Consider the following 20,818-nt stretch of genomic DNA (forward strand, 5'->3'; position numbering starts at 1 on the left):
AGCGACGGCAGTGACAACGTTAGGCATTCGGCTTGAAGACCGGTCTGGTGAACTGCAATCTGAGGTGACCCAATGCGTAAGAAAATACTGGAGCTACAGATGGACAAGGTTAGGGGACCCTGCCACCTCCACCTCATGTGTAACATAGAACAAAATTGGTGCTTCTTTAACCAGCAATTCCGACTCCACCTTTTAGCCCAAGGTCGTGAACACAAAAGTCTATCAGTTGTACTCACAGCAGCTGATATCGTTCATTGATGAACCACAAATCATTGGCTGCACAGACTGCACAAGCTACTGGAGGGAAGGAAAAAATGTAACAGTGAGAACCATTGAAACAAAACCAAAGTACAGGGATGGGAAAACTACACCAGCGACTGGAACCATATCCAATGAATCGTTCTTCGACTTCTTCATTTCACAAGGTGGAATTTTAAGCCAAGCTTTGGCGGCCAAACGAAAGGTTGATTTTGAACTTGGTGCTCTATTTCGAAAACTAATAATTCTGTATGCAAAGTTATACTTTTCAGGTGAAGTTACTGACAATGATGAAGGTGAGATAAATGGCAAACACTATGAGATGCTTGTATATCTCTTCTCCAGCAGCAGAGATGAGGCTCCAGCGGCACGGCTCCGGTAGTCTGCAAGCAATGACGCGGTGGTCATGGGGGATACCCAGGCCGCCCTGGACACTGTGGAGTGTGGAAGTCTTGAGATGGCGCAGGCAGAAAAAAATAACGACGGAACAGTGCCAGATTCTGCAGAAGAGAAGCACTTAACCTAGAACAAGCTAGTCACTGAAGGCATATAGGGGCAGCACGGTAGCATTGTGGATAGCACAATTGCTTCACAGCTCCAGGGTCCCAGGTTCGATTCCGGCTTGGGTCACTGTCTGTGCGGAGTCTGCACATCCTCCCAGTGTGTGCGTGGGTTTCCTCCGGGTGCTCCGGTTTCCTCCCACAGTCCAAAGATGTGCAGGTTAGGTGGATTGGCCATGCTAAATTGCCCTTAGTGTCCAAAAATTGCCCTTAGTGTTGGGTGGGGTTACTGGGTTATGGGGATAGGGTGGAGGTGTTGACCTTGGGTAGGGTGCTCTTTCCAAGAGCCGGTGCAGACTCGATGGGCCGAATGGCCTCCTTCTGCACTGTCAATTCTATGATAATTCTATGATAATCACACCCTGCGATAGTTGAGAAATTCCATTGGAAAATATGTATTACCTTGAGGGTGGCACAGTGGTTAGCAGTGCTGCTTCAAAGTGCCAGGGACTCAAGTTCAATTCCAGCCTTGGGTGACTGTGGTGTTTGCATTTTCTCTCCATGTCTGTGTGGGTTTCCTCCGGGTGCTCCGGTTTCCCCCCACAGTCCAAAGATGTGCAGGTTAGGTGGATTGGCCATGATAGGTAGTGTTGGGTGTGGTTACTGGGTTTTGGGGACAGGGTGGAGGTGTTGACCTTGGGTAGGGTGCTCTTTCCAAGAGCCGGTGCAGACTCGATGGGCCGAATGGCCTCCTTCTGCACTGTAAATTCTATGATAATCTATTGGTCCGATTATGCAGAAGTTGACTCCAGAGATGGACGGTGACACATATCATGCATACGTGTTGATTCCAGTAGTGACCCCCCCCCCACTACATGAAGCCAGCCCACTGTACGATGAGCTCAAAGAGCAAATGATTTTCAGAAGACAGTTACACAACTATGGGTGACGCGTTCATCCGGCCACAGGATGAAGATGAGCCATTACCGCCCTCTTCAGATGCAGATGGCCTGTTGCCTTTTTTACTTGCTATAAATATGGCAGTCAATAAGGTTGCCCTTCTTTTATCTAGATAGTGATATGATATGCTCTCAGAGTCGCCAGGTATCAAATGGTACCGCCACAAGGTTCAACCGGGTATCGATCAAAGAGCCAAACAACCAGTTAGTTAGTTCAAGATCAGTGGTACTTTATTCACACACAAGATTAACTTACACATGCAACATAAACACTACGAGCTAAACTGCACCTAACAACTATGACAATCTGTACTTAACTTCAGGCACCCGGCTTAGGTCAGAGGAACAGTGGCCTTTGTTCAAATCTGGATCTACTGGGTCTGGAGAAGTAACTGCTGTTCAGCTGGGCTCATCCGTCTGGTAGCGAGCATTGAACTTGAACTTGCTTCTGGTCGTGGTGCTGCGATTGGAGATGGACGTTGCCAGAGCGCCAGGTCCAAAAGACATAGATCACATGGCAGTATCTCTCTTTATCCTTGGGGGATTTTGCGCTCTTTTGGGCGGTCCTTAGATTTGGACCCCATTAATTGGGCAGTTCTCGACCACTGCCTTCGATCTGAGCCAATAAAGGGGCGGGTGCCTTGATGGCTGGGCGTGTCCTAAGCGGTCATTGACCTTGCTGTTTTATGCTTCCAGAGTAAAGGGAGTGGTGCCGAAATGTCTGGGATTGTATTGGTTACTTGAGTATCAATCCTTTGTCTTACATAGATGGGCCATTAAATGCTAATCAGTTGGGGGTTTCGATGCTGTCTGGATTCTCTGCTCACGAATATACATGCAGGCTCTGTGCCTGCCTGAATCTTACATTGTCCACATTTCCCTTTATGCTTTGTGAATGTCCCTGTTTCTTGTTGTAAGTGGCCATCCCAGATGGCTACAGACCCAAGAATCATCAGTTTCAAATGATGGGGGCCCATCACCTGCAGCTCAAGTGCAAGATACGGGGAGACGGGGACAGTACCCAACATTGCAGGTGAGGTGGAGTCGACAGAGACATTACAGCCAAGCTGCGAGACGCTGCAGATAGTTGCTACGCTGAAGATTTCAACAGACCTGCACAGCTTACCATGTCGGCATGACATGTTCAAGAGGTATCAATGCAGACAGACCCGCCCATATTGCAGGCCAGCAGCATTAAATCAAGTGCTCCAAAAACATATAGAAAAAAGAAGGGCACTGGCAAGTGTACTCGCAGAGTACTTTTAAATAAAAAAATCGAAGAGGAAGAGACGTACAGTGAGTGATGATACCAAGAATGTAGACATTAGCCCGGCTGGAGCCTGTGATGTTCATCCAAAAAGCAGAGGCATCTCCAGTGATGACAAGCAAGTCACCAATACTCCAGCATGGCAAGAAATGAAAATGAAATGAAATGAAAATCGCTTATTGTCACAAGTAGGCTTCAAATTAAGTTACTGTGAAAAGCCCTTAGTCGCCACAGTCTGGCACCTGTTCAGGGAGGCTGGCACGGGAATTGAACCATGCTGAAGAGGTGAGGTGAAACCGCTAACCCTGGTTCCATCCTCCATGCTGGCACTAGAAACCAAGGTGATCCAGGATGCCAATGAGGCTGCAGATGATGAGATGCCTAAACCTCTGCAAACAACTCAACACACAACGGCAGCCAGTGCCACGCCAGAGGCTGGTACAAAGAAAAGAAACAAAACCAAGAGATACACCAAAATACATCACCGTATCCTAAAACTTAAAAGACAAAAGAGGAGAAGACTGGGAAAACTACCTAATCCCACCAGCCAACCAATATCGAAAGCAGTCGCAGGTAGCAAGCAACAGTATGCAAGAAAATGGAAGAGAAAGCGACTAGTAACGCAAACATGGCAATCTTGGACACAGGTCTTTCAAAGACACAGGACGAAGCATAAGAGAAGCAAGAAGCCGGCAAGCAAACCAGGCTCTGAGAGGTGGGCAACAACTAGCCAGAATGAGATTTGCACAAAGGAAATGGACACTTGTCCGGCACAGCGTGTAAATGGACACTTTAGGAAAACTTGCTCACTCTACCAGCTATATATGTATGAATGTATAAAGTTTAATGTTACCTGTAAGAAAAATTATCTTACTGTTTTGTGAGGAAGGGGGATGTGGTGATATACCTATGGGCTGTATCATAGTTGGATGGTGTGCGACCTTCAACCAGCAGGTGGTGGTACAGCCGCATCAGGCGGTCTCTAGACCAAGGCCATGTGACCTAGGACTCAGCTATAAAGGGAGACACTTCCAGCCATCTGGAGAAGAAGATTGAGAGATTAATAAGACATACATGTAAATGGTTAGTCCTAGGTATAAGTGCAAGAGGAGTAGTTAGCAGACTCCATGATAACATGCTTTTTATCAGATTGCTATCTTACCGAGAGTCAATAAAAAGGAGTTAGGTTTTGACAAGTCAAAGTGTTGGGTGAGTCAAAGTGTCGTAATGTACAAATGACCAAACAAAACATGCCGCTCCCCTACTTACTCCATACTGCCTGTTCCTCTCCATATTTTTGTATCATCTGAAAACTTAGCACCATTGCCCTCAGTTCCTTCTTCCAGATCGTAATGTATATTGTGAAAAGTTGTGGTCTCAACACCGACCCCTGAGGCACACTACTAGTCACCGGCTGCCATGCTGAAAAAGATCCCTTTATTCCCACTCCCTGCCTTCTGCCAGTCAGCCAATCCTCTATCCATGTCAATATCTTATCCTTAACACATTGACTTTTAACTTATTTAACAGACTCCTATATAGCACCTTGTCATAGGCCTTCTGAAAATTACGCCCACTAGTTCTTCTTTGTCAAACGTCCTTGTTATTTTTGTATTCATTTACGGGATTGGGGCGTCGCTGGTTACGCCAGCATTTATTGCCCATCCCTAATTGCCCTTCAGTAGGTGGTGGTGAGTTGCCTTCTTGAACCGTTGCAGTCCTTGAGGTACAGGTACACCCATTGTGCTGTTAGGGAGGGAGTTCTAGGATTTTGACCGAGCAACTGTGAAGGAACAGCGATATATTTCCAAGTCAGAATGTTGAGTGACTTGGAGGGGGACCTCCAGGTGGTGGGTTCCAAGAATCTGCTGCTCTTGACCTTCTAGGTGGTAGTGCTTTTGGGTTTAGAAGGTGCTGTCGAAGGAATCGTGGTGAGTTACTGTAGTACATCTTGCAGATGGTACACACGGCTGCCATTGTTCATCGGTGGTGGAAGGGTTTGAATGTTGTGGAAGGGATAGCAATCGAGCGGGCTGCTTTGTCCTGGATGGTGTTGAGCTTCTTGAGTGTTGTTGAAGCTGCACTCATCCAGGCAAGTGGAGAGTATTTCATTACAGTCCTGACTTGTAGATGGTGGACAGGCTTTAGGGGGGGGAGGGGGGGGGGGGTCACAGGTGAGTTACTCGCTGTAGGATTCCTAGCCTTTAACCTGCCCTGGTAGCCACAGCATTAATCTGGCTAGTCCAGTTCATGATTGACATGGGGAGGGTGGTGGATGTTGTTTACATGGACTTCAGTAAAGCCTTTGACAAGGTGCCTCATGGCAGACTGGCACAAAAGATGAAGTCACACGGGATCAGAGGTGAGGTGGTAAGATGGATACAGAACTGGCTTGGTCACAGAAGGCAAAGGGTAGCAGTAGAAGGGTGTTTTTCTGAATGGAAGGTTGTGACTAGTGGTGTTCCACAGAGTCCTGTGCTGGGGCCTCTTTTGTTTGTAGTGTACATAAACGATTTGGAGGAAAATGTAGCTGGTCTGATTAGTAAGTTTGTGGATGACACCAAGATTGGTGGAGTGGCAGATAGTGTTGAGGATTGTCAGAGGATACTGTCATGGAGGTTTGTTAAGTCTTTTGGATGTTAAAAGAACTGCATACAGATTACTTAGTGTTGTATTCTTTGGGGGGGTGTATTTGAATTAATGGTTGCTAAGATATTCACTGTTTGTTTTCGAAAGGTTAGCTTGAGTTCATAGAATAAACATTGTTTTGCTTTAAAAGTTACTTTTCCATCTCTGCTGTACCACACCTGTAGAGTGGGCCGTGTGCTCCCCATACCACAATCTATTAAAAGTTGTGGGTCAGGTGAACTCCATGATACACTTTGGGATTCTCTAAACCCTGACCCATAACAATTGGGGGCTCAAGGGGGATAAAAGTCTATTGGATTCGCTTTGTGAACCTAAAGACAGTGAGGGGTGAGCATATTGTGGTTGCTTTTCAGGTGTGGTATTTTAGTTTAAGTGGGGAGTGTGTTGTGGACAATGGCTCTTTCAGAGGCTCCAAGGTTTTTGGGGGTGGAGACGGTCACACGCATTACCTTACGGACAGAGACTAAAAGCAGACTGTTAGATTTGGCAAAAACATTGCAGTTAACATTACCTGATAAAATGTGAAAAGCTGAGGTAATTATGGCGGTGGTTAAGCATTTAAAGTTGCCTGAGATAGAGTTTGACTCATTGGAAATGGCAAAAATTCAGTTGCAAATTGAACAAATGGAACATGAGAAAGAATTAAAGCAGCTTGAATACGAAATAGAGAGTGGAAAGAGAAAAGAAAGAATAGCCCTAGCAGAACAAAAAGAAAAAGAAAGAGAGATACAGATCAGGGAAAAAGATAAAGAGAGTTTGAACTTCAGAAAATGGCCATGAAATATGACAGTCAGTTAAAATTGGCAGACGTAAAGGGAAACGTACAGTTGGATGATAGTGATGAGGATAGTGAGAAAGAGCGTCACAGTCGAAGGCGTGGTGGGGATCTATTTAAATATGTCCAAGCATTGCCAAGGTTTGACGAGAAGGAAATGGAAGCCTTTTTCATTTCATTTGAGAAGGTTGCGAAACAAATGACATCCACAGGACATGTGGATATTACTGATTCAAACAAAGCTGGTAGGTAGGGCTAGTGAAGTGTTTGCATCACTACCGGAGGAGGTATCTGAGATGGATGAGGAGGTGAAAAAAATCTATCTTGGGTGCATATGAACTGTAGCCTACAGACAGAGATTTAGAAATTTAAGGAAAGAATTTGGTCAAACATACATGGTGTTTGAAAGGCTCAAACAGAGTAATTTTGATAGGTGGATAAGGGCTTTGAAAATAGACCAAACGTATGAAGCTCTCAGAGAAATTATACTTTTGGAGGAGTTTAAAAATTCAATTCCTGGTGTAGTGAGAACTCATGTGGAAGAGCAGAGGGTTAAAACTGTGAGATTAGCAGCAGAAATGGCAGATTATTATGAATTAGTTCATAAATCAAAGCTTGGTTTCCAACATCAGTTTCAGCAATTTAAATCAACTGCGTACCATCCAGAATCGCAGGGAGCGTTAGAAAGGTGGCATCAGACATTAACGACAATGTTGAGGGCTTATTGTCAAGATTATCCAGAGGATTGGGATAAAGGAATTCCATTCGTACTGTTTGCAATTAGGGACGCACCTAATGAGTCAACCAAGTTTAGTCCTTTTGAACTAATTTTTGGTCTTGAGGTAAGAGGACCACTTAAATTGGTTAAGAAAAAATAGGTGAGTGAGAAATCGGAAATTACATTATTGGATTACGTGTCAAATTTTAGGGAACGATTAAATAGAGCAGGTGAATTGACTAGACAACATTTAAAAGATGCTTGCCTTCATTGGACAGTGCATTGAGTATAAAAACTGGCAAGTCATGCTGCAGTTGTATAGAACGTTGGTAAGGCCGCACTTGGAATATTGCGCACAATTCAGGTTGCCACACTACCAGAAGGATGTGGAGGCTTTGGTGAGGGTGCAGAGGAGGTATACCAGGATGTTGCCTGGTCTGGAGGGTGTGGCAGGTTGAATAAATTGTTTTCATTAGAATGTCGGAGGTTGAGGGGTGACCTGATAAGAGGTCTACAGGATTATGAGGGGCATGGATAGGGTTGATGGGCAGTCATTCTTTCCTAGGGTTAGCACGGGGCAGCACGGTGGATTAGTGGTTAGCACTGTGGCTTCAGAGCTCCAGGGTCCCAGGTTCGATTCTCAGCTTGGTCACTGACTGTGCGGAGTCTGCACATTCTCCCCGTGTGTGCGTGAGTTTCCTCCGGTTGCTCTGGTTTCCTCCTACAAGTCCCAAAAGATGTGCTTGTTATGTGAATTGGACATTCTGAATTCTCTCTCTGTGTACCCGAACAGGCGCTGGAATGTGGCAACTAGGGGCTTTTCACAGTCACTTCATTGCAGTGTTAATGGAAGTCTTCTTTGACAATAAAGATTATTATTATTAGGGTGTAGTGGTCAGTCACCAGGGGGCATAGGTTTAAGGTCCATGGGGCAAAGTTTAGAGGAGGTGTGCTTGGCAATTTTTTTATGCAGAGGTTGGTGAGTGCCTGGAACGCATTGCCTGGGGAGGTTGTGGAAGGCGATACATTAACGGCATTCAAAAGGCATCTTGAAAAATACATGGATAGGATGGGTATAGGGGGATACGGCACAAGGAAGTGCTGAGGGTTTTAGCCAAGGTTGGAATCATGAGCCTTACAGGCTTGGCGGGCCGAAGGGCCTGTTCCAGTGCTGCATTATTCTTTGTTCTTTTTTGTTTACCGCTGCTATCTAGAAGGGCAAGTGCAGCAGATGCCTGAGAACCCAACCACCTGGAGGTTTCCCTCCAAGTCACTCGCCACCCTGACTTGGAAGTATAACGCCACTCCTTCACTGTCACTGGGTCAAAATCCTGGAACAACCTCCCGTACAGCACGGTTAGTGTACCTATACCTCAAGGACTGCAGCGGACCAAGAAGGCAACCCATCTTCTGAAGGGCAACTAGGGATGGGCAATAAATGGGGCCTAACCAGTGACGCCCACATCCCGTAAATGAATTGAAAAAAAGAATGTAACTTGCCACTTGTCAGCCCAAGCCTGGATATTGTCCAGGTCTTGCTGCATTTGGACATGGACTATTTCATTATCTGAGGAGTCATGGATGGTGCTGAACATTGTGCAGTCATCCGCAAACATCCCACTGCTGACCTTCTGATGGAAGGGAAGTCATTGATGAAGCAGATGATAATGGTTGGACACTACTCTGAGGAACTCCTGCAATGATGTCCAAGAGCTGAGATGATTGTCCTCCAACCACCACAACCATCTTCCTTTGTGCCAGCATGACTCCAATCTGCGGAGTGTTTTCCTCCTGATTCCCTTTGACTCCAGTTTATTTAGGGCTCCTTGATGCCATACTCGGTCAAACGTTACCTTGACGTCAAGGACAGTCACTCTCACCTCACCTCTAGCATTCAGCTCTTCTGTCCATGTTTGACCAAGGCTGTAATGAGAACAGGAGCTGAGTGACCCTCCTTGAAGAATTCTAACATATTTGTCAGACATGACCTCCCCTTGACAAAGCCATGTTGACTCAGTCCTATTTTATCATGCACTTCCAAGTTCACCACAATCTCATCTTTAAGAATGGACTCTATAATCTTACCAGTGACCGAAGTCAGGCTAACCACCCTATAATTCCCATCTTCTGCCTCCCTTCTTAAACAGGGTGTCATTTTCCAGTCCCCTGAGACCCTCCCCGTCTCCAGTGATTTCTCAAAGATCACCACCAATGTCTCTACAAATTCCTCCACTATCTCCTTTAGAATCCTTGCGTGTAGTCCATCCGGTCAAAGTGATTTATCCACCTTCGGACCTTTCAGTTTCTCCAGAACCTTCTCGTTGGTGATGGCCGCTACATTCACCTCTCTCCCCTGATTCTCCTGAAGTTCTGGATGTCTTACACCGCGAAGACTGATTTAAGTAACTACTAAGTTCCTCTGCCATTTCTTTATTTCCTATTACTACTTCTCCAGCATAATTTTCCAATGTCTATTCTTGCCTCCCTCTTACCTTTTATATATTGAAAAAATCTCTTGCTATCTTCTTTTAATAATAATAATCTTTATTGTCACAAGTAGGCTTACATTAACACTGCAATGGAATTATTCTGAAATACCTCTAGTTGCCGCATTCCAGTGCCTGTTCGGGTACACGGAGGGAGAATTCACAATATCCAAATTACCTAACATCACATCTTTCGGGACTTGTGGGAGGAAACCGGAGCACCCGGAGGAAACCCACACAGACACAGGGAGAATGTGCAGACTCCGCACAGACAGTAACCCAAGCTGGGAATCGAACCTGGGACCCTGGTGCTGTGAAGCAACAGTGCTAACCATTGTGCTATCGTGCTGCCCATTGTATGACTAACTGGCTTATACTCGTATTTCATCTTCTCCCTCCCTTATTGCGTTTTTAGTTGCCCTTTACTTGCTTTTACAGGCTTCCCAATCCTTTCTAATCCCTCGCCACCTTGTAAGCTTTTTCTTTTGCTTTTATGCTCTCCTTGACTTCCCTTGTTAGCCATGGATACCTCATCCTCCTCTTGGCATGTTTCCTCCTCCTTGGGATAAATTTCAGTTATGCCTCCCAAATAACCCCCAAAAGCTCCTGCCATTGCTGGTCCACTGTCTTTCCCTGATAGGCTCCCCTTCCAATCAACTCGGGCCAGCTTCTCACTCTGAAACTGCAGGGTGAATTCTATCACATTGTGGTCACTGCCCCCTAAGGGTTCCTTCACCTTAAATTCCCTAATCAGGTCTGTCTCATTACACATCACCAGATTTAGAATTGCCTTTGCCGAGTGGGCTTTACCACAAGCTGCTCCAAAAAGCCATCTCTTAGACATTCCACAAATTCCTTTTCTTGGGATCCACTACCATCCTGATTTTCCCAGTCCACCTGCATGATTATTGTAATATTGTTTTATCTTATATGCCTTTTCTAGTTCCTGATTTTTTTTACTGTTCCCCATCCTGACTACTGCCTGGGGGCCTGTACATAACTCCCATCAGGGTCTTTTTACCTTTGCGACTCCTCAACTGTACCCTCAAAGATTATATGCCCTCTGATTCCATATCGCTTCTTGCTAACGATTTAACTTCATTCCTTACTAACAATGCAACCCCGCCCCCTTTGCCCATCTGCCTGTCCTTTCGATAGGACACATATCCTTGTATATTTAGATCCCAGCCCTGATCCCCTTGCAGCCATGTCTCTGTGATGCCCACAACATTGTACCGGCCAATTTCACGATGTGCAACAAGCTCATTTACCTTGTTCCCATATACTGCGCGCATTTAGATACAACATCCTCAGTCCTGCATTGACCACCTCCCTTATCATATTTGTCGCCTTTTTTGCTCTGCCTGAAGTTAGATTCCTGTCACCTTCTATACTCTCTGTTCTACTACCTGTTCTGGAAACTTTACTAATCTTTCCTTTAACTTTGACTTTCTAATTCTCCATACACCTAAAGCCTAACCCACTATTTAGTTTAAAGCCCTATCTAATTGTCGAGCTCCTGTGGCAACATAAGAATGAGTCAGAGAATTGTCTGCCATATATGATGTGTACACTGACTGGGCCACAGATGGTGCAATCATTCGTATTCATTAGTTTCAAACTGCTAAGCAATGATGTTGATGTATCGTTGCACAATCTCAGCATGCTAACTGCTATAATTGGAAACATTATAAATGGATATTTATATTCATAAATATCCGTGAATCAACATTTTAATATCAAATATTAAGCAAACAAAACTAATAAAATTCATTTCTAATATTATGGAATTAAAAGATATGAATGGAAATGTTTTAAAATATTGAACGGTTGAGAATGTTTATTGGTATTCATTGAATCATCAATTTTAAGGTTTCTACTTGTGAATATTTATTATGGAATCTACCATTTTATAGCTAATTCTCCTCTCAAGGATAGCTGATTGTAAAATGTGAAAAACCACCAGGGAGAGGCCACAGTGGGGCTGGAGAAGTTGGTGTAGCTTTGACTGGCTATGTTGTTCAGGACTGATGGGGTTTGGAGCGAGGTGGGGTAAAAGTCGCCATAGTCCCAGTGAGAGAGAGCTGATTGTTAGTGATTTATCCTGAGGGGCACCACTCCTCGGGCAAGGTTGAGAAGGCAGGGGCCTTCATGAATACCCTCAGCTGGTACGGGAATTGAACCCGCGCTGTTGGCGTCGCTCGGCATCACAAACCAGCAGCCCAGCCACATGAGTTGAACCGAGGTAACATGTAGTGATATCTGAACTCAGCAGAAAGATAGTAACCCTCCTGGAGCCTGAAAGAAGTCATTGATAGTTGGAACGATGTTATAACGGTGCAAGAGAACGTTGGTTGACCTTGGATGTCCAGGGTAATGGCAGCTGAGGGTTGCATGGATTCTCACTTTCTTGCACAAAAGGACTTGGTGCTGTGCCAAAATGTGGGAAATTAATAACCTTTCTGCAGGAACAGAATGGTGAAAATCATACAAGAACATACCATGGAGGCCCAGCCATGGGTTTCACAGGAGCTGCCATTCAGGACTTGAGAACCACACAAGTGGTTGAAATAAATTATCCTCAAATAGGGACAATTAAAAGCTTTGGGTAGCATTTTAAACATGCAAAAGCATTGAAATGCCTCCTCCTGAGATCAGATGGAAGCTTGAGAAGGCACTGGATCTCTCCAGAATTGATATTCAGGGCTTGAGAGGCTGGCAATGGTCTGAGGATCGAAACATTAAAAGTTTAATTTACCAAATGTATTTTTAGAAGACAGCTTATGTTGGGTTTGACGTGGAGGGAAACTTGGAGGTGCTGTACCTTCACCAGACTTTTTGATTGTTTGCTGACTGTGCTGAGGGCCAGTGTTACTGAGCATGCTTTACCTGAACCCCACACTTAATTCGTGTTGGAAAGTTTGACCAGGCTGCAGGTGTAGACGGGCCTTCTTATCGGGCCATCGTCTTTGACAGACATGCAATATTGGGATAAATATGAAGAAATGCAAATAAATAATGGGTTGCATCCATGGTAAATGAAGAATGGTGATTGCACTTCGAAAGGTAGTTACATGGTTGTAAAGCTCTTTGAACCTTAAGATGTGTTGAGATATGAAATAAGCCCAGGTTCCCATTAGGTTGAGTGGTTTTTGCTGTTGATCTGATCATTCTTGGCTCATACTTAGTCACCAAGTACTCCTTTATCCTTCAGCATCAAACCATCAGTCCTTAACTCTGGCACAAACTACTGTACTTTCTGTTACAGGTTAAATCAGAGGAATGTTTGCAGCAATTAGAAAGCAAAAAACGAGATGTTGTTAAACAACAAGAGAAGGAGAAGGCCCTTCATGCCACCTTCCTGATGTCTCTTGGTGAAAACAACAGACATGCTGACTTTCTCACCAGAGTCTTCAAGAAGAAAATCAAACGGAGAAGAAAGAGTGAAGCAAAGATCTCAGCAGGTGTGCACACTAAATGAGATTCAGGAAATTAATGATGAATTCAGTCTCATATTCTTTTCCATCAATGTTTTTGAGGAATATTCCTTTAAATCAGAATTTTAATTTGGATTAAATAAGAATGGCAACACTAGAAACTCTCCTGAGAACTAGAAGTTGATTGTTTCTATTATATGATAACCACAGTGAAACAATGACTGCTCGTGGAGTTTTTAATCATTGCCCAATCCTACCATTTCTGTCATTGACCATCCCGAGTTACCCTGTGCTGCTTCAGTCCATGGTGAGAGTGCTCCTACTATGGAGTCAGTTAAGTGATGTGGGATTTTGACCCAGCAAGGAATGATAATATATGTCCGAGTGAGGATGATTTCACTAAGATTGCATAAGATATACGATGCAGAAACAGGCCATTCGGCCCATCCACTCTGTGCCATCTGTTTATGCTCCACAAGAGCCTCCTCCCATCTTTCCACTCATCTAAATCTATCGTTGTTACCCTCTAATCCCTTTACCCTGTTATATTTGTCTACTTCCCCCTCAAATGCTTCTATACTATTCCATTCAACCACTCTCTGTGGTAGCGAGTTCCACATTCTCTCCACTCTCTGAGTAAAGAAGTTTCCTCTGAATTCGCAAATGGATTTCTCGGTGACTATCTTCTATTGACAGCCTCTAGTTGTGCCCTTCCCCGCAAGAGGAAACATTTGGCGCGATTTAACAGAAATGAAACAGTCCCGTGTCGGGCGTGTTTAGAATGGTGTTTCCTGGCGCTCGAGGCTTCTTGGAGCCTCGACTATTAACGCCCTTCCGAGACGGCACTTAGTCCCATTTCGTGCACTAACGAGCTCTGCTTGCCAGTGCAGAAAGAGATTTTTAAATGGCACTCCAATCGCTAGAGCCCCCACCGCGGCCTCTGACCCCCCCCCCCCACTGCCCCACCTATAAGGGGCTCCTAGAGCCCACCCACACCCACCTCAAAGGTACAGAGCACCCGGGTGTGAACAATTGCCACCCAGGCAGCTTGGCACTGTCAGCATGGCAGTACCCCCTGCCCCCCCTATTGACTCTCTCTTCCCCCCACACACTCACCCCTCTTCGACCCTCTCTTCCAAGTTCACTCCCCCATCCCCAACGTATAGGCTGGGATCCTCTGGTCATTGCAATTCAGTTTTCTCGCCGGAAGTGCAGCTCCACCAATGGTTTTTGCAGTGGCATGGGGTGGTTTCAATGGGAATTCCTGTTGACAATCAGCAGGGAGATCAAATCACGTGGCTGGCGGACCGGATAATCCCGCCAAAACACTCTCTACCCCCCATCAACTTTCTCTTCCCTCCCCCCCACGCACTCTCATTCACTCTCTCCCCCTTCTCGATCCTATCTTTCCCCCTCACACTCTCTTCAACCCCCCCCCACACACACATACACTCTCATTCTCCCCCCTCTCAACCCTATCTTCCTCTCATGGTCTCCTACCACCCCACACATACATTCTCTCTCTACCCCATCTCATCCTCTCTTCCCCCCACACTCTCCTCCCCCCCCCCACACACATTCTCTCTCTCCTCCACTCGATCCTCTCAAACCTCTCTTCCCCCTCACACACACTCCTCCACCCCCCCCCCCCCCCCCACACACACACACACATTCTCTCTCTCCTCCACTCGATCCTCTCAAACCTCTCTTCACTCCTCACACTCTCCATATGCCCCCCCACACACACACACTCTCTCTTCCCCTGCCCCTCTCTTCCCCCTCACACTCTCTGTCTCCCCGGTCTCACTCTCCCACCCCCCTCACACAAACATTCTCTCTCCCCCCCTTATAACCTTCACAACGCACATTCTCTTCTCCCTCTCGATCTTCTCGGCTCTCTCTTCCCCATCTCACTCTCCCAACCCCCCCCACACACACATACACACAGTCCCACTCTCCCTTCAACCCTCTCTTCTCCCTGACACACATACATTCTCTCACTCCTCTCGACCCTCTCTTCCCCTCACACTCTTTTCACCCCTCAAATACACACTCTCTCTTCCCCCTTGATCCTCGACCCTCTCTTCCCCCTCGCACTCTCTCCATCCCACACATATACTCTCTCTCTCCCCCCTTTCCAATCCTCTCAACCTGCTCTTCTTCCCTCACACTCTCCGCACCCTCCCAGACACATACACTCTCACCACTCTCTCCCCCCTCTCGCCCCCCAATCAACACTATCTTCCCCTCTAAACACACATGTTCTCTCATCCTCTCAACCCTCTCTTCCCCCAAACTCTCCCCACCCCCCCTTACACCACCCCCCTCACACACAGACACTCTCTCTCTCCTTCCCGATCCTCTCGACCCTCTCTTCTCCATTCACATTCTCACCCCCCACACACACACACTCTTTCCCCCCTTCCTCCGTCTCGACCCTCTCTTTCCCCCACGCTCACCCCACCCTCCCAAACACATACACTCTCTCTCTCCCCTCTCGACCCTTTCATCTCCCTCACTCTCTCCCCACCCCCCAAAACATACACTCTCTCTCTCCCCTCTCGACACTTTCATCTCCCTCACACTCTCCCCACCCCCCCAATACATATACTCTCTCTCTCACCTCTGGATCCTCTTGACCCTCGCTACCTCTTCACACTCTCAATCCCCCCCACACACTCTCTCTACACCTCTCTTGACCCTCTCTTCTCCCCCCTCACACTGTCACACCCCCACACATATACACTCTCTCTTCCCCCACACACTGTCGTCCTCAACACTCTCTCACTGCTCCCCCCCCCCCCCCCCCCCCCCCCACACACACTCTTGTTCTCACACAGTTTCCACTGTGATAAATGTAGGAATTTCAGGTCTATTATAGGTATTTGGTTCAGTAAGGATTAAACGCCTGGGTTACTGTGTGTTTGACTGTTGCATTCATGTTTTAAGTATATTTTGGGAGCCATGGGCGCAATTAAGCCATCGTAAAAAGTTTGGACTCATTGAGTTTTGTTTCAAGAGGATTCTCTGCGGAGTTAATTAGATTTCACCTCAGTATGGTAATGTATTACTGGGTTTGTGGGCTCCCAGATCCTCATGTCCCTATTTGTGACCTCCACGCTCTTCGTGGGCTCCCCAAGCCCTAAACATTCTGTTGTTTGCTGCTCCTCCAATCACCAAGTGTTTCTCTCCCACATTCAGTACTGATCCTATCAGCAGTAGATGCAGGAGGAGCAGCTCCATGCAGAATCTCCCATTCAAACTCACCTTTGTGAACAGGATTTTAGAAACTGCCTCTGGGGGACTCTTAGAGGCACTTCGTGGACTGCACATTGGACAAGGCTCGCCTAGATGTTCCCTTGCTTTTACTGCTCCTATCTGCTCTGGCTAATTCCCCATCATTAAATCCAATTGTGAATCATCCCTTGTTGGAACTTTTACACATTGGATATAGAAACAGTCCTGTACACATTGTAGATATTCCATTCCTTTAACATCCTTACTGCCCTCTTCTGTCCAATTAATACCAGGGTAGTTGAAATCTCCATGATTATTATTCTACATTTACTCCCAAAACATTGCTCTTTGGTAGGGGACAGGGAGATGGTTCAAGTATTCTTGGTGAATTTCTGCAGTGAATCCTGCAGATCCTTCGCACTGACTACACAATGGGCTGGTTGTGGAGGGTGTGGATATTGGGTTCAGAGGGGCCGACGGAGGAAACCGCCATGTCCTCGATGACATTGAGCTTTGAATCTTGAGTGCTGAGTATCCAATCACACACCTCATTGACCTTGGTAGGGTGTGGGATTTAGCTTCTGAAAAAGCAAATGTGGAGATGAACATATGTTGCTATGGTGTTTTACCAACAGGGAAATTGCTATTGCATTCTAATATTTAAATAACTGTTTCAGTTTTCTTCACACACACTAACATTCTATATAACTGTCCTTTTCTCATCGGTTGATAGAGCTGTGCATTACCATCCTTTTCTCCTGCACTAATTTTATTGTCTGTTGCTGTACTCTCCTTCATATATTAACACTGATAGCTATGGCAGTAATTCTGAAGCTACTATTATTTTATTCTGATATGACTTTTTGTCCATAGAGTCCGATGAAGAGAGCGATGAAGAATCGGATGAGGAATCGGGCTACAGTGATGAGGATGAATCAGATGCTGATGATGGTGGAGTGGATGACTCTGCCTGTCCAGAGAGTAAGAAATATATCCGTGTCTATCTTATGTGTCATTGAAAGAATCAGTACCAATAATTTATTTAGGTAACTGGAAATAAGAAAGTACTTTTATTTTTACATAATCTATCTCACTTTGACTCCTTGTTCCTTCTGTCACTTGTTTTACACCCATTTTCACATGCATACATACTTACAAGCCCCGACATACATACTGGGTGAAATTCTCCACCTCGCGAAGCCGCAAACGTGAACAGCGACCGGGTGGATAATCAGGTGTCCGGCCAAAATCAAGGTCTGTGCCTGGTGCCGATTTGGACGCCATGCTCCAGTCCCTCACTGGTGGTGATAACGAGGTTTGCTCTCTGCCCCAGCGGCATTTGCATGCATTTAAATGTTGAACACAGTGTGCTCTACCCTTCTGCGAAGCTGCACTCCTCTCAGGTAGAGGTCTTGTGGGCATGAATTATGACAAGTATTTACAAACGTGGACTGGGCACCATGGCTGCGGAAGAGGAGCGGAAGGCTAAAGAAACACTGAAAAACCATTGAAAGCTCTCTGCCTTGCTGGGGGGCGGTTTGCGGGCCGGGAGGAGTAGCGGGTAGTGACCTGATGCAAAGTCCATGGATCAGGGTGGCCTTGCTCAGACCGCCAATGCTGCAGCCTGTGTTTTAAACGCATCCCTTTGGTGCTATTTTTAGGCTCCTGGCTGCTCACACTGCCAAGTGCTGCCTGTGTCCTTTAAATGCTTGGAAGACCTCTGGTCAACTGGGAGTCCAGCCAGACCGCCCCTCTGGACACCCTCATACCCCAGCTGTATCATCATGGGCCAAGCTCAATTAGGGGCCCACCAGGTGTTAGAAATCTTCAGAAGAGCTGTCCCATTGCAGAGGAAGCAGTTGATCAGTCGAGCTCACCCCAACCAGAGAATACCTGCACCGCAGACTTTGGAATCCTCCCTGGTTCTCTGCCCCTTTCACTGGTGACCCACACCCCTCCGGACGACCAGCTGTTTCCTCCTGGTGGGACTGGCAGTGCTGTATGCCTCTGCCACCACCTCCCAGGCAGTGTTCAGGATGGCAGACTTGTGTCTGCGGACTACCCTGGAAAGAGGGTGGCTCTCTGCTCCTCACTGGCATGGTGCTGTAGGTCTACCTCGCACTCCTGGCCTGGGGAGCAGGTCTTCTCTGAGCCATCTCGGTGACTGCAGTGAGTGCGTGGAAAGTGGAGCTCTTTAAAAACTGCTCCAGCTACCAGGCTCTTTGGCGCTAACTCATGCCCCAGCAGTTAGAACGCGCACTGAGCCGTGAATCACTTGCAGTTTCTGCTAGCAGAGTGCTGACCCATTAACATGTCCTGAATTGCTCACCGAATAGCCCCAGCGGTATCGTGAACCACACGCAATTCGGTCCTGGAGTCAACGCTAAGTCTCCCAAATGAAAGGTTTTGCCCACAGTCTCTGTTTTAAAGGCAGTACACAATATGTACCTTACCTTGATAAGCTTCTGAAATTCATCCTTTTGCTTCCTTCAAAATAAATAGCTGGTTTAAAATCTGTTAGAAGCTGATGAAGAATTAACACAGCACATTGCATAGGCTCAGATTTCACAATCCAAATTCAGAGTCCCAGTCAAAATATCAAATCCAAGTCGAGGCTTTTGGGAAAAGTAATAGGTTTCAAGTTAAAAGAAAATTTAGTGGGTGTAAACATTGTGCTGCAAGGTTCACTCGACTAACTCATAGGATGGGGAGGTTATCTTTTGAGGAAATGTTGGCCAAGCTGGGCCTGTATCCATTGGAGTTTAGAAGAATGAGATGTGATCTTATTGAAACATCTAAGATCCTGAGGGGCTTAACAGGGTGGATGCTGAAAGGATGTTTCCCCTTGGGGGAGACACTAGAACTAGGGGCGACAGTTTAAAAATAAAGGGTTGTTGCTCTATAATAATGTTGGTGACCCACAAGCCTTCCCTTATATCGATCAAATGACCACACAACCAGTTAGTTGGTTCAAAAGATGGTTTATTTACATACATAAGAGTTATCTCAACATGCAAACACAATATCTATTACGAGTTAAACTACACCTATCAGCTACAATAACCTATACTTAACTTCAGGGCAACCGGCACTGTGCAAATGGATAAGGCCTGTATCTGGATTTCACTTGGCTGGTTTGAAGAAAGTGGCTCTGTCTCTGCTGGGCTCAGCCGTCAGGTAGCGATCGTTGGTCTTGAACTTGGCTGACTGTTCCTGCTACGATTGGGTTGGCACAGGCCGGATCCAAAAGAGACAGAACACATGGACAGGACACAGAACACAATAAGGGAGAGTATCAAATTGAAGGAAAAAGCATACAAAGTGGCAAAGTGGGAGACTAGAGGACTGGAAAATCTTTAGGGGGCAACAGAAAGCTACTAAAAAAGCTATAAAGAAGAGTAAGATAGATTATGAGAGTAAACTTGCTCAGAGTATAAAAACAGATAGTAAAAGTTTCTACAAATATATAAAACAAAAAAGAATGGCTAAGGTAAATATTGGTCCTTTAGAGGATGAGAAAGGAGATTTAATAACGGGAGATGAGGAAATGGCTGAGGAACTGAACAGGTTTTTTGGGTTGGTCTTCACAGTGGAAGACACAAATAACATGCCAGTAACTGATAGAAATGAGGCTATGACAGGTAAGGACCTTAAGAGGATTGTTATCACTAAGGAGGTAGTGATGGGCAAGCTAATGGGGCTAAAGGTAGACAAGTCTCCTGACCCTGATGGAATGCATCCCAGAGTGCCAAAAGAGATGGCTCGGGAAATTGCAAATGCACTAGTGATAATTTACCAAAATTCACTAGACTCTGGGGTGGTCCCGAGGGATTGGAAATTAGCAAACGTGACACCAATGTTTAAAAATGGAGGTAGGCAGAAAGCAGGTAACTATAGGCCAGTGAGCTTAACTTCGGTAGTAGGGAAGATGCTGGAATCTATCATCAAGGAAGAAATAGCGAGGCATCTGGATGGAAATTGTCCCATTGGGCAGACGCAGCATGGGTTCATAAAGGGCAGGCCATGCCTAACTAATTTTGTGGAATTTTTTGAGGACATTACCAGTGCAGTAGATAAAGGGGAGCCAATGGATGTGGTATATCTGGATTTCCAGAAAGCCTTTGACAAGGTGCCACACAAAAGGTTGCTGCATAAGATAAAGATGCATGGCATTAAGGGTAAAGTAGTAACGTGGATAGAGGATTGGTTAATTGAAAATGAAAATGAAATGAAATGAAAATGAAATGAAAATCGCTATTGTCACGAGTAGGCTTCAATGAAGTTACTGTGAAAAGCCCCTAGTCGCCACATTCCGGTGCCTGTTTGGGGAGGCTGGTACGGGAATCGAACTGTGCTGCTGGCCTGCCTTGGTCTGCTTTAAAAGCCAGCGATTTAGCCCAGTGTGCTAAACCGGCCCCAATTAATAGAAAACAAAGAGTGGGGATTAATGGGTGTTTCTCTGGTTGGCAATCAGTAGCTAGTGGTATCCCTCAGGGATCAGTGTTGGGCCCAAAATTGTTCACAATTTACAT

At 45.8% G+C, this 20,818-nt stretch overlaps 1 protein-coding gene across 2 annotated transcripts in view; it reads left to right on the forward strand.

Annotated features, from left to right (window-relative positions):
- LOC140428191 (cilia- and flagella-associated protein 44) overlaps nt 1-20,818 on the forward strand; it is a 371,239-nt gene that overhangs the window by 299,733 nt on the left and 50,688 nt on the right. For both annotated transcript variants that reach the window (XM_072514361.1, XM_072514362.1), the window contains 2 exons: nt 12,881-13,076; nt 17,160-17,267. In XM_072514361.1, the coding sequence (XP_072370462.1) occupies nt 12,881-13,076; nt 17,160-17,267 (304 nt within the window). The remainder of the gene's footprint in view (nt 1-12,880; nt 13,077-17,159; nt 17,268-20,818) is intronic.

Source organism: Scyliorhinus torazame, chromosome 8 (genome assembly GCF_047496885.1).
Source record: "Scyliorhinus torazame isolate Kashiwa2021f chromosome 8, sScyTor2.1, whole genome shotgun sequence".
In the NCBI taxonomy this organism is placed as follows: Eukaryota; Metazoa; Chordata; class Chondrichthyes; order Carcharhiniformes; family Scyliorhinidae; genus Scyliorhinus; species Scyliorhinus torazame.